Below are 13,184 nucleotides of genomic sequence, written 5' to 3' on the forward strand. Positions count from 1 at the left end.
AGGTCACAGGAGGGATGGTGCAGGTTTTATGGATAGGTGCGGCAAGAAGGATCAGAGCCCCAGACTGACAGTGATAAGGAATGGAAGGCAGTGCTTTTAAAACTTTACCGTACCTAGTTCTAGAGCAAAGGGGATGAGCTCTGGCAGGCCAAAGACCCCTGTGTCTGTGTCCGCTCAAGAAAACAGTATATTTTGTACTTACGGGTACTTTATGATGTGCTGTTACTTCTTGATGCAAGTGTTTTTTCCCCCCTTTCTACTTGTTAAATAACTTCATTTTTCAAGTTTCTGCCGTCATCTTCTCTTGTGAAACCAAACCTACTCCACCCTAGTTGTTCATTTCTTTGACTGCCTTCTGTGGTCCACGTTAAGTAGCTATGTTTTCATACTAAAGAAAGAAAAAAAGCTTTCTTATTGCAGATAAAGTATTTAAATACTGAAAAGAGAATAAAACTATTAGAACATTTAAGAACATACTTTGAATAACTTTAGAACGTTCTTCATGCTGTATAAATAAATCTATTACTTTGGAGTAAAGATTTAGATGTTTTAAAAAACACTAAAAATTAAAAGGTTTAAGAACATAAACAGGGTCTGGCATTGTGGTTAAACTGTAGCTTGCAGTGCCGGCATCCCATGTGGATGGATGCTGGTTCCAGTCCTAGCTGCTCTGCTTCCAATCCAGCTCCCTGTTAATGTGCTTGGCAAAGTAGTAGAGAACCTTGCACCCATGTAGGAGATGTGGGAGAAGCTTCTGGCTTCAGCCTGGCCCAGCCCCAGCTGTCGCAGCCATTTGAGGAATGAACCGGCAGATGAGAGATCTCTGTGTCTCTCTTCTCTCTCTAACTCTGACTTTCAAATAAATAAATAAATCTTTAAAGAAAAAAAAAATCTTAAAGGTACATCATCCTGCCCAGAAGTCTTGCTTTTGTGAATGTAATTTTACAGAGATAAACTAACAGCATATTAGAGCTTGTATATAAGAATATTGCAGCATTGTTTTTTGGTGGCTTAAATTGCAAACAACCTGAAATTCCTTCGGTGCGAGGGATAATTATCTAAATTATAGTTGAGCTTATTATGAAATATAATCACCGTTAAAAACATTAATTACATTTATTTGTATTGAATTCTATGGCCTTTAGTAAAAAGAGCGAACTATAGACTCTTACACACAAAATCCCATTTCTTCTTTAAAAAGTGAGGAAAGGGGTGAAAATCCTTTGTGTATAAACATAGACAGAGTTTTACTGAGACATACTCCAGATTATTCATTTTATTTTAAGGAAGTGATTAGAAAAGGGGAAAAAGCAAATTATTCTTACCTTTATACCATGTGAATTAATTTTGTAATTTTAAAAAATTACAAATGAATTAAATTTAAAGTGTGTTTAGTGTTAAAGTGTGTATAGGATAGTAAAAAAGAATGTATCATTTCCCCTGTTATGCCAGCACTGCAACTTATGATGCATATTACATGGCTTTATTATTGCAGTTATAATTCTTTGTATTTTATATGCCTGACACATGGCCAGTGTTAATGGTTTCTTGAAGGAAAGAGAAAGAGCTGTTCCAGGACTGTTCATATACATGCAATGAGCATTTTCCTGTGCACTCAATGTACGATAGGCCCCACACTGCAAACTGGATATATGACAGGTAAAGCCAAGAACCCTGTCATTGCAGGAGGCTAAAGAAAAAGTGAATGACAAGCCTGCTTGGTAGGCTATACTTAATTTTGACCTTGAAGTAGGCAGGCTGAGGCCTGAAATTGTGATGGACTTCTCAGACAGGAGAGTCATGGATAGGCTGTATGAGTGGAGTGTTATAATATGTGGCCCAGATGCCCTCCAGAAGATCTTTATAATCATGACGATAAGGAGACAATAAACACATGGCACTGGGCAGTGGCACAGACAAAACTTACATAAGGGCCCTAAAAAGAGAAACTAAACCAAGGAAAGAGAGTATGGGAAGCTAAGAAAAGGAGGTTCACTTTAGAGTAAACAATGGTACTTAGCCTTTTTTGTTTGTTTGTTTGTTTGTTTGTTTGTTTGTTTATTTGAAAAGCAAAGTTAGAGAGGGAGAGACAGAGAAAAAGAGATCTCCCACCTGCTGGCTAACTCCCCAAATGGCTGCAATGTCTAGAACTGGGCCAGGCTGAAGCCAAGAGCCCAGTACTCCATCTAGATCTCTTACATGTGTGACAGGAGTCCAGACACTTGGACCATCATCTGCTGCTGTCCCAGACAAGTGGAGCAGCTGGGTCACAAACTGGGATGCCAGCATTGCAGGCAGCGTCTTAACCTGCTGGACCACAACACCATCCCCAGTACTTAGCATTTCATAAACACCCACAGCATGACATATACAGATGATATGTGTATCTGACTTTTCTTATCTTTTCTCCTAATAATCCAACCAAGTAGGTATTATTACAGTTAAGCAAACTGAGTCATAGAATATATGTAAATTGCTTAGGTCCACAACTTGTAAGTAGAAGTCCTGGGATTTGATTTTGTATTGTCTTATGCATCCTGGAGTCCTCCAGAGAAGAACATGGTATTTAAATTTGTATCTTTTATCCATGAGCATCATCTCAGATAAAAGAAATTAATTAAAGAAACTAAAGATTTTTTTGAAGTTTACCATGTACTTTATAGGAATTATCCCATTTCATAAAAAAGTTATGACCTTCTCTGAAGTGATATATGGCCACTTTGCACCAGAGTAGGCATTTGGACCCAGGTTTCTGTGCTGCCTAGGCCTGTGTTTCATGTTCTTCACCAGGTGATGCCTCAGGGATCATTAGACTGTGCTTGGTCATGGTTGGCATGCTTTTTAGGAGAAATTTATTAGCAGTGCCCTGCAGGCATTATTATCCTCATCAGAGAGAAATAATCCTTGTGGTTTTATAATGGTTTTTGGTCTTTTTCCAGGAAAGCTTTCATATTAATTTTGACATCGTTACCTCTTAGCAGTCCTTTATTAGACCTGTCGTATAGATGAAGAAACCAAGGCCTCCAAGAGCTTTAACCACTCAGCCTGAGTTACATGGTGGAGGCTGGAGCAAAGACCTGGACTCTCAGGACCTTCAATCACTGAGCATCCGGCTCAGATTAGAAGACTTCCAAGGCTTCTGCCACTGAACCAAGCGAGCTGGCTAAGAGCACGGGCCCTGGAGTCAGTGCCTGTCACCACTGCTTATTAGCTGTGTGATCTTGGGAGCTTGCTTAGCCTCTCTAAACCAGTGTCCACATCTGTAAAATGGAAATAGTCAGAGCGGCATGTAATTGTGAGCGTTGAAAGAGATAATATTTATCACAGTTCCTGGCTCATTAAGTAATCAAATTTTTTTTAATTGCAGCCAGTAATTATGGTAGCTGTTACATTGCCAGTATTATTCCAGGACAGGAAATCTGTGTTATTCATCTTTTTGTCCTGTTATTTATAATCTCTCCTCTCATTCAGTTGATTGTGAATAGCTACTATGGTGTGCAGTATTCTACCATCCATGACAGTGTTTACTGAGTCTGTCAGTGGGTAGGGGTTGGGCTTGGAATGAGATGGAGCTGGGTTCTAATCCTGGCTTTACCACTGAATTTTGCTTTTGTCATCTGTGTAACAGCTGCCTTAAAAAGAATGCATGTATTTTGGGATGGTCACTGAGATGGGTACCACTACAAAGTCATTGGTTAATAAATGGCAGCTATAACTGTAGTGTCTAGTAACCAATGTTTTCATTGGCAGGGCAGTCAGAGGCTTGGTGGACCTTATCCCAGTTGGTAAGGTCTAACACTGGGTGATAAATAGGAAAACACTCCATAGAGAAAGGCCTGTTTATTAAGTGCTATTGTTATAAAGTTTTGAGGAGGGCCGGTGCCACGGCTCACTAGGCTAATCCTCCTCCTGCGGCGCCAGCACCCAGGGTTCTGGTCCCGGTCGGGGTGCCAGATTCTGTCCTGGTTGCTCCTCTTCCAGTCCAGCTCTCTGCTGTGGCCCGGGAAGGCAGTGGAGGATGGCCCAGGTCGTTGGGCCCTGCACCTGCATGGGAGACCAGGAGGAAGCACCTGCCTGGCTCCTGGCTTCGGATCGGCACAGCGCCGGCCGTAGTGGGGCAACGGAAGGAAGGAAGACCTTTCCCTCTGTCTCTGTCTCTCTCTCTCACTGTCTAACTCTGCCTGTCAAAAAAAAAAAGTTTTGAGGAATGCCTCAATGAAAGAACAGACCTGTTCTGTTCAAAGGATGGTGAATTTTAATATATTCCTAAATGTTTGTTATTGGCAACTCCTGGGCATGTAAGCTCTGAGTCCTGTTATTAATCTCAGAGTATTATTTGAAGTTTCCTCCACCTGGCCCCTGGCCAGAATGAAAAAGGATGGGCAGCTGATGATGTCATCATTATTACCATAAATATTTATTGAGCTTATTATGTACTAGGCACTTGGCATGCAGTATCTAAATCCCAGTAATACCTATGTGAGGTGAATGCCATTATCTCCATTTTACAGATAGAGAAGCTGAGACTTAGAAAGATAGTTATTTGACCAGAGCATCACATAGGCAGGATGTAAGAGACCTGAGATTCCACCCTTGATCTGACCCACTTTAGGATGTGGAGTATAAAGGAGGGAAGAAAGCAACAACTTTTTATCTATCCTCTTACATTCATTAGATAAGGCTAGCAAATGAAAAACAAACAAGAGGTTAACAGGAAAAAATATTTAGTGCCTTTTTTTTTTTTTATTCCACCAAAACTTGTGTTGAAGTTTAAGTGCCAGTGTAAAGGTATCAAGACCTCATAGAACCTTTAAGAGATTAGCCATGGGGGCTCCACACTCATGGAAAGATGAGTGTAGTTTACCACGAGGGTAGCTGGTTGTTCCAAAGCAAGTCAGCTCTTTGGCCCCTTCTCTTCTTCAGAGACCTACTTCTCTTGTGCTTTCCCCCAGGCATGGAGAAGTCACATGACCCTCACCAGAAGTCAGGCATATGCTTGTACCTCCCTAGCCTCTGGAACCAAGAGCCAAAATAAACCTCAATGTCAGGTGTTTTTACAGCAACAGAAAATGGAGAAAGACATAAGGCCTAACAGAACAGAAGTGAAAACCCCAAAGAAGCGGTTTAAACTGGGAGCTTATATTCTTTTTTTTTTTTTTTTTTTTTTGACAGGCAGAGTGGATAGTGAGAGAGAGACAGAGAGAAAGGTCTTCCTTTTTGCCGTTAGTTCACCCTCCAATGGCCGCTGTGGCCAGCGCATCTCGCTGATCCGAAGCCAGGAGCCAGGTGCTTCTCCTGGTCTCCCATGCGGGTGCAGGGCCCAAGGACTTGGGCCATCCTCCACTGCCTTCCCGGGCCATAGCAGAGAGCTGGCCTGGAAGAGGGGCAACCGGGATAGAATCCAGCGCTCCAACCGGGACTAGAACCCAGTGTGCTGGCGCCGCAAGGTGGAGGATTAGCCTGTTAAGCCACGGCGCCGGCCGGACTTATATTCTATTTCAACAAAGTGTAAAAAAAATTGTGGAGACAGAACAACATAAAAGAAAAGGGGTTAGGGCTTCCAGATCTGTGAATTTTTTTTTTTTTTTTAAACTGCTGAGTGAGCTCTGGATAACCTGTATATTCCTTTTTGGTGGTTCTGTCAGGCGTTTATACATTAGTACTCAGCAGCTAAGTCTTTTTTTTTTTTTTTTGGACAGGCAGAGTGGATAGTGAGAGAGACAGAGAGAAAGGTCTTCCTTTTTGCCGTTGGTTCACCCTCCAATGGCCGCTGCGGCCGGCGCATCTCGCTGATCCGAAGCCAGGAGCCAGGTGCTTCTCCTGGTCTCCCATGCAGGTGCAGGGCCCAAGGACTTGGGCCATCCTCCACTGCCTTCCCGGGCCATAGCAGAGAGGTGTCCTGGAAGAGGGGCAAGCGGAATAGAATCCAGCGCCCCAACCGGGACTAGAACCCGGTGTGCCGGCACCACAAGGAGGAGGATTAGCCTGTTAAGCCATGGTGCCGGCCCAGATCTGTGAATTCTTGTCAAGTAAATACGTGGGGAAACAAATGGAAGGTGGGGATTATTTTAATGAGGTTTGTCTTTGCTGACTCATCTTGGTCCTGACTTTCTGTCTCCTGTAACAAGGGTTTTTCTATCCTCTTATAATATGGGAGAGGAAAGGGGAAGAAAAAGACCTTCACAATGGGGAAATTTATGCCCTGCTTTTTGGCAGAAAAAAGCAGAGAGCTTCTATTGGCCCAGCTGTTTCTTAATTGCCTGCAGCTCAAAATTACTCATATGTCAAAGTAGCACATTTAGGGATGGTATGTTCTGCTCCCATCTAGGGGAAGTGCCCAACTGGGAAATCAAAAAGGCCTCGGTTTGGTGCCACAGTTAAAGTGCTACTTGGGGTGGTTGCATCCCAGATTGGAGTGCCTACATTTGTTTGAGTCCCAGCTCTACTTCTCATTCTAGCTCCTTGCCAATGCTCACACTGGATGGCAAAAGGTTGTGTCTCAAATACTTACGTCCCTGCCACCCAGGTGGGAGACTCAAATCAAGTTCTGGGCTCCTGGCTTTGACTTGGCCTGGTGCTGGCTGTTGTAGGCATTCAGGCAGTGAACTAGTGAATGGAAGATTCTTTTTTTTTTTTTTTTTTTTTTTTTTTTGCTGTCTGTCTATCTGCCTTTCAAATAAAGAAAAATAAATTATAAGCATTTTTTTTTTTTTCAAAGAAGAAAGTGGCATGATGATGGTGGACAGTGAAGATCTTACAACAAAGCTTCTCTTGCTCTCTAAAATCTCCTGAAGTCATCAGGCCAGTTTGTAGCCATCAGTCCCTATCCTTAGTCACACCCACTCTGTCTCAGTGACCCCTCCCAAGTCTTTTATTTCCCTCCTCTTCCTTTACCCTTGAACTGATCAGTCACCTAAATGATTCACTGTACTTCTCACTATTGTCACACACACCCCTTCTGCCTCTGCCCATGCCTTTTCCTCCACTGTAATTTCTCCTTGCCCTCTACTCTGTGCCTATTGAAAATCCTTGAATTGTACAGTGTGTGTGTGTGTGTGTGTGTGTGTGTGAGAGAGAGAGAGAGAGAGAGAGAGAGGGAGAGACTTTCTATTTTATCACCATGAGATTTATAATGCTGTATGTTTAAGAAAAATCTTAACATGTCAGACCTGTGTTCCTGTACTATTTGATATTATATCTCTCTGTTTTATAGCCAGTCATAGGTGCAGAGGCAACAAGAGCTGACATTTGGGGACATGAGCCACATGCCAGGCATTATTTTAGGCAACTTGACATTTTAAGTCCCATTGTTCCTGCCCTCGTAAGATTATTATTACTGCTCTCAAGCTATATCTTTCTAGACATTTTTATCATGCTTATCTGCACTAAGACATTTACTGTATGTACACATGTGTATATGCAGGATGCATGAAGTAGCCTGTGCTTACTTATCGAGTCTCACCTTCTGCCTCTCTCACATTGCACTTTGTTTCACCTACCTAGAAACTACAGTTCTTCCCTTGCAGAGGTCTGGTGAAGGTGAAGTAGGATATAGTGGAAAGCACTTGAATCAGAGAAAAAGCCTCAGTGCACTCCAGTGCTCCTCCCCATGGCCTGTCTCTGCCTTAGCCCCTAGCAGAGTCCATCTTATTTTTTAATGAGTGCATCATCACCAACCTCCTGAGGGCTTCTTGTAATTCTTTCTAATGTCTGCATGAAATTCCAGTTGAGGATTGGCTATGGGGAGGCAGGGATGACATTGGAATTGGGTACAGTGGGGGAAACCTTCCATAATATATTTTTAAAAGATTTATTAATGGCCGGCGCCGCGGCTTAACAGGCTAATCCTCCACCTTGCGGCGCCGGCACACCGGGTTCTAGTCCCAGTTGGGGCGCTGGATTCTATCCCGGTTGCCCCTCTTCCAGGCCAGCTCTCTGCTATGGCCCGGGAGTGCAGTGGAGGATGGCCCAAGTCCTTGGGCCCTGCACCCGCATGGGAGACCAGGAGAAGCACCTGGCTCCTGGCTTCGGATCAGCGAGATGCGCCGGCCGCAGCGGCCATTGGAAGGTGAACCAACGGCAAAAAGGAAGACCTTTCTCTCTGTCTCTCTCTCACTATCCACTCTGCCTGTCAAAAAAAAAAAAAAAAAAAAAAAGATTTATTTATTTATTTGAAAGGCAGAATTACAGAGCGGGGGGGGGGGGTGTCTTCCATCCACTGGTTCATTCTCCAAATGGCTACAACCGCTGGAGCTGGGCCGATCCAAAGCCAGGAGCTTCTTCTGGGTCCCCCATGCAGGTGCAGGGACCCAAGTACTTGAGCCATCTTCTACTGCTTTCCCAGGCCATTAGCAGAGATCTGGATTGGAAGTGGAGCAGCCAGGACAGGAACTGGTGCCCATACGGGATGCCAGTGCTACAGGCTGGGGCTTTAACCTGCTCTACCACAGCTCCTGCCACGGGAACTGGTTTCTCTACTTTGAATTCCTTTTGTTGATGTTGTTGTTGTTAAATATTTATTTGAAAGGCAGAGTTAGAGACAGAAAAATCGTCCATCTGCTCATTCACTCCTCAGTTGGTCAATCAAAGCCAGGAGCCAGAGCTTCTTCCAGACCTTCCACACAGGTGCAGGGGCCCAAGAAGTTGGGCCATCTTCCACTGCTTTCCCAGGCACATTAGTAGGGAGCTGGATTGGAAGTAGAGCAGCAGGGACTTGTACTGGTGCCCATATGGGATGCTGGTGCCACAGGTGGCAGCTTTACCTGCTATGCCACATTGCTGGATACTTGAATTCCTTTTTTTAAATTTTATTTATTTTTGTTTTATTTAAAAGGCAAAGGAAGAGAGAGATCTTGCATCTTTTGGTTTACTCCCCAAATGTCTAAAACATCCAGGGCTGGGCCAGGCCAAATTCAGGAACCCAGAACTCTGTCCATGTTCCCCATGTAAGTGGCAGGCACCCAAGCACATGAACTATCACCTGCTGCCTCCAAGCATGCACATTAGCAGGAAGCTGGAATTGGAAATGTAGCCAGGACTCCAACCAGGCACTCCAGTTGGGATGATGGTACCCAAGCAGCATTTTTTGTTTTAAAGATTTATTTATCTATTTGAAAGGCAGAGTTACAGAGAAAGAGAGAAGGAAGGAGGGTGGGGAATCTTCCATCTGTTGGTTCATTTCCCAAATGACTACAACTGCTGAGGCTGGGCCAGGCTGAAGCCAAGAGCCAGGAGCTTCATCTGGGTCTCCCACATGGGTGGCCGGGGCCCAAGCACTTGGGCTATCTTATGCTGCTTTCTCAGGCATATCAGCAGGAAACTAGATTGGAAGTGGAGCAGCCAGGGTTCAAATCAGAGCCCTTATGGGATACTGTCATCGCAGGCTGCAGCTTAACCCACTGCACCAAAGCGCTGGCCCCCTTCCATAATATTTTATTTCTTAAGGTGGGTAGGTGTTGTTACATCAGTATTCTGTTAATCTAAATTTTTTAATGTATTTTATTTGAAATATTATATGAGAGGCAAACAGAAAGCTAATAAATATATTTATGTTTACCATGAAAATGTCTCCCTTGGAATCATTTAAAATGAACAGGCTACTGAAATTCTTCTTTCTGTGGTCTCTGAAAGCAGAGAAGGCCATGAAGGGAGGTAGGATTCTCAGTGGGGAAGTAGGACCTCTTTGGCTTCAGATACAAGGTATCAGGGATAGTTCCAGTTTATGAGATAGATCAGACATGTGCTTCTGTCTGTTGAGCTGACTTGACCTTTCTTTTGTGTTTTTCTGAGCTGCTTCCCTGAGTGAACTTGGGAAGTAACCAGAACTACATTTTATCTTTGTAATATCTCAGCTCCAAATGCTGACAACCACTGCAGGCATCATGAATTTTTAATGTGGTGATGATGAGAAGGCTGCTAGTGCCTCCTTTCATTTCAGTGGACTGCTGTGACACTTGTTCCCTTTATTGTGTTTATACTTCTGGGTTATTCCCTGATCCAGACTCTTGTTCTGTTTCATCAATGTCCCTTGCTCCCATGCAGTTATTGAGGGAAGGTTTGAAAGTGAAGTTTTAAAAAATTTCGTCTGAATTATTAAACAACCTAGAAGATTTAATGTTTCTTAAATTCTTGAAAAAGAGTTCAACAAATATTTACTGAGCAATAGCTTCCTCATCCCAGTTCACTGGAAAACCTGTAGTGGTGTCTGGTGCGTAAGGTGCAGAGGTGAGTCAGAGGTAGTCCTTTGTGGTCTGCCAGCAGACAAAGATGTGTGCATATAGGAATATGGTAAAATGTGATGGGAAATGGTGCAGTAGAAATATAGGGAATTATGGGGAAGGAATGGTTATTTGCAGCTCAGCAAAGGCTTTATAAGGAAAGGTAACACATGTTACAAACCTTTAAGGTCTGACTTCATTCAATTAATCCCTGCATCTGTCTCCTCTGGGCCACCATACAAATGCTTGCTTCTGTGCCCCACAACAGAGAGACAGGGAGATGGAGAATTGAGCAGAAACATCACCTCCACTCACAATACCTTGCTCAGTGCAAGTATTGTTCCATGCCTTACTTCAAGGGTATGGAGAAGTGTCATGTTCCTTTCCAGAAGCCCACAAGAATTGGAAACATGGCTATCCATGGTGAATGGGAATGTCCGTCATGAGAGTTGGAAGATCTGTCACACATTTAACAGTGTCACCCAGTGTGCTGTGTTGATAGCAGACCATAGGGGAACAAGAACAGCAACAAAGAGACCAGTTAGGAAGTTAGAGCAGTGACAGGGTCAAGCGATTGTACATGATTGATGTCGTGGGGATAGTGAGAAGTTGTCAGATTTTGGACTGTTTTAAAGGTAGAGGCAACAGGATTTCCCAGTGGATTGTGTCTGGAGTGTAAGAAGGAAAAAACCCAAATATGACTTGATGAGTTTCAGCATAAACAAATTTAATGTACTTGCACTAACTGACAGCCAAAAGGGGACAGTGGAGAACAGAATTGGGGCATAAAACCAAGACTTTTAGACATGTTAAAGATTGGAAATAATTAGTGGGAACCCAAATGGAGATACTGAATAGCCAGTTGAATATAGAAGCCTCTGTTTCAGGGGTGGGGTCCTATTCAGGGCCATGGGAGTCAGTATGGGAGTCGTCTGCTGATAAAGTATTTCAAGCCATAAGACTAAGAAAAGAAAAACAGTGAGACTTGGGGTTCTGCAATAGCGATGAGGTCAGGGAGATGAGGAACCAGCAAAGTCAATGGCGAGGAATACACATGAGGTCAGAGGACCATCCAGAGTATGGGGCAGCTTGGAAGCTGAGTAAAATAAGAGTTTCAGGGAGGTCAGAGTTACCATCCATGGCACATTCTCTGTTCAGACACTTCTGTATACTTTATGTCAACCACCAGTGCCATAGCGCTATGAGGTAGAGCTTAGCCTTATTTAATGGATTAGAAAGCAGAAGTTTGGCGAGGAGAAACATGTTCACAGATATATAATGATTGCTTCCTCTGTGCCAGCTATGGTGTAGGCCTGGAAGTTAAAATACCAGTAAAGCCTTTTAAACTTATAGGTAGGGTGAAACCAGACTTTAAACCTGCTTTCTTCTGGTCAAAGCCTGAACTTTTTGCAACGGGGTGGCATGAGAGGAATATTCTAAAAGTGCCTTCCTCAGACCTGGGCCTTACACACGTTGAAAGGACATTGAGTTTTGCTGCAGAGAAAGAAATGTGCTAGAACACGTGGATTTGCCTTTGACAGCTCAAGTAAGGAAAATTTTCTCCTTATTCTTGGATAGTCATTATTACTTGGCAATGTGATGATAATTTGACCCTTCAGAATATGGGGAGACAATAGATTAATTGGGATATAAATGAACTAAGTGCCATAAAAAAAAAAGAGGAGTTCTCGTTTTACAGAGTGAGTTAGAACATTCAGTGTACTGGTTAGCACTCCCAGGGTGTGCCATTCAATGAATAGGTGATACCGGTTTTCTCTTTTGTGACTTGCTGGCGATCAGTGTTCAAAATTATTTCTTCCTTGTCAAACAATACCTCAGACTCCTTTTCTTTTCCTTTTAGATCATGTTCAAAATGAAGAAAACTATGCCCAAATTCTTGATAAGTTTGGGAGTAATTTTTTAAGCCGCGACAACCCTGATCTTGGCACCGCTTTTGTCAAGTTTTCAACTCTGACAAAGGAATTGTCCACACTGCTGAAAAATCTGGTAAGCCTTTTCATACATGATTAACAAAGAGTTACACTTTGACCAAAGTATAAGGTAATATAAAGAGAAAATTCAGTAATCCTCCCTCCATCCCTTGGTCCAGGGAGCAAAAAATAAAATAAAAAAATTAAAAGCTTTGAGTCACAGGTATGCCAGGTTATTAATTTTAAAAATCCCACTGTGAAATTCCTAGAATTTATGCCTTTAAGCAATGCACAGTAGAGTAGATTTATTGAAGGTAGAGAAACTGCTTTACTTGAATTTTCTTCTACATTCCCCTACTGATTTTTTTTAAAGATTTCTTTTTTTTTTTTTTTTTTTTTTTTTGAGAGGTAGAGTTACAGAGAGAGAGAGAGGGAGAGATAGAGAGAAAGGTTTAATGGCCCAAATGGCCGCAACTGCCAGAGCTGAGCCGATCCGAAGCCAGAAGCCAGAATCTTCTTCCAAGTCTCCTATGTGGGTCAGGGACCCAGGCACTTGGGCCATCTTGTACTGATTTCCCAGGCCATAGCAGAGAGAGCTGGATTGGGAAGAGGAGCAGTCAAGATACAAACTGGCATCCATATGGTATGCTGGCACCGCAGGCAGAGGCTTAACCCACTGTGCCGGCCCCTGATTTTTTTTTTTTTTTTTTTTTTTTTTTTTTTTTTGAAGATAACCTTTAGCAACTGTTGTTTTTTGATTGGTTTAAGGAGTGGTAGTGGCTTCTGTGTCAAACAGATATTAAAATAGGTATTTCAAATACTGTGTCTCACTTGGATGATGATGGTCATGCATACAGATTCTTGATTTACAAATCATGTACCTCCCTCAACTCCCCACATCCTTTTAACCCCCAGCGAGAAGAACGTTTTGAGATTTGGAGAACCTTTGATTTTAGAAGTAGATGACAGGAAGAATCCCTACAGTTCAAGGGCATGGAGGTGCTGCCCCACAGAGGTGGACACAAAGAGTGGAGGT

At 43.0% G+C, this 13,184-nt stretch overlaps 1 protein-coding gene across 3 annotated transcripts in view; it reads left to right on the plus strand.

Annotated features, from left to right (window-relative positions):
* ASAP1 (ArfGAP with SH3 domain, ankyrin repeat and PH domain 1) overlaps window positions 1-13,184 on the plus strand; it is a 381,790-nt gene that overhangs the window by 235,525 nt on the left and 133,081 nt on the right. For all 3 annotated transcript variants that reach the window (XM_062187980.1, XM_062187981.1, XM_062187982.1), the window contains one exon: window positions 12,079-12,224. In XM_062187980.1, the coding sequence (XP_062043964.1) occupies window positions 12,079-12,224 (146 nt within the window). The remainder of the gene's footprint in view (window positions 1-12,078; window positions 12,225-13,184) is intronic.

This window comes from Lepus europaeus, chromosome 4, assembly GCF_033115175.1.
Source record: "Lepus europaeus isolate LE1 chromosome 4, mLepTim1.pri, whole genome shotgun sequence".
NCBI classification, from domain to species: domain Eukaryota; kingdom Metazoa; phylum Chordata; class Mammalia; order Lagomorpha; family Leporidae; genus Lepus; species Lepus europaeus.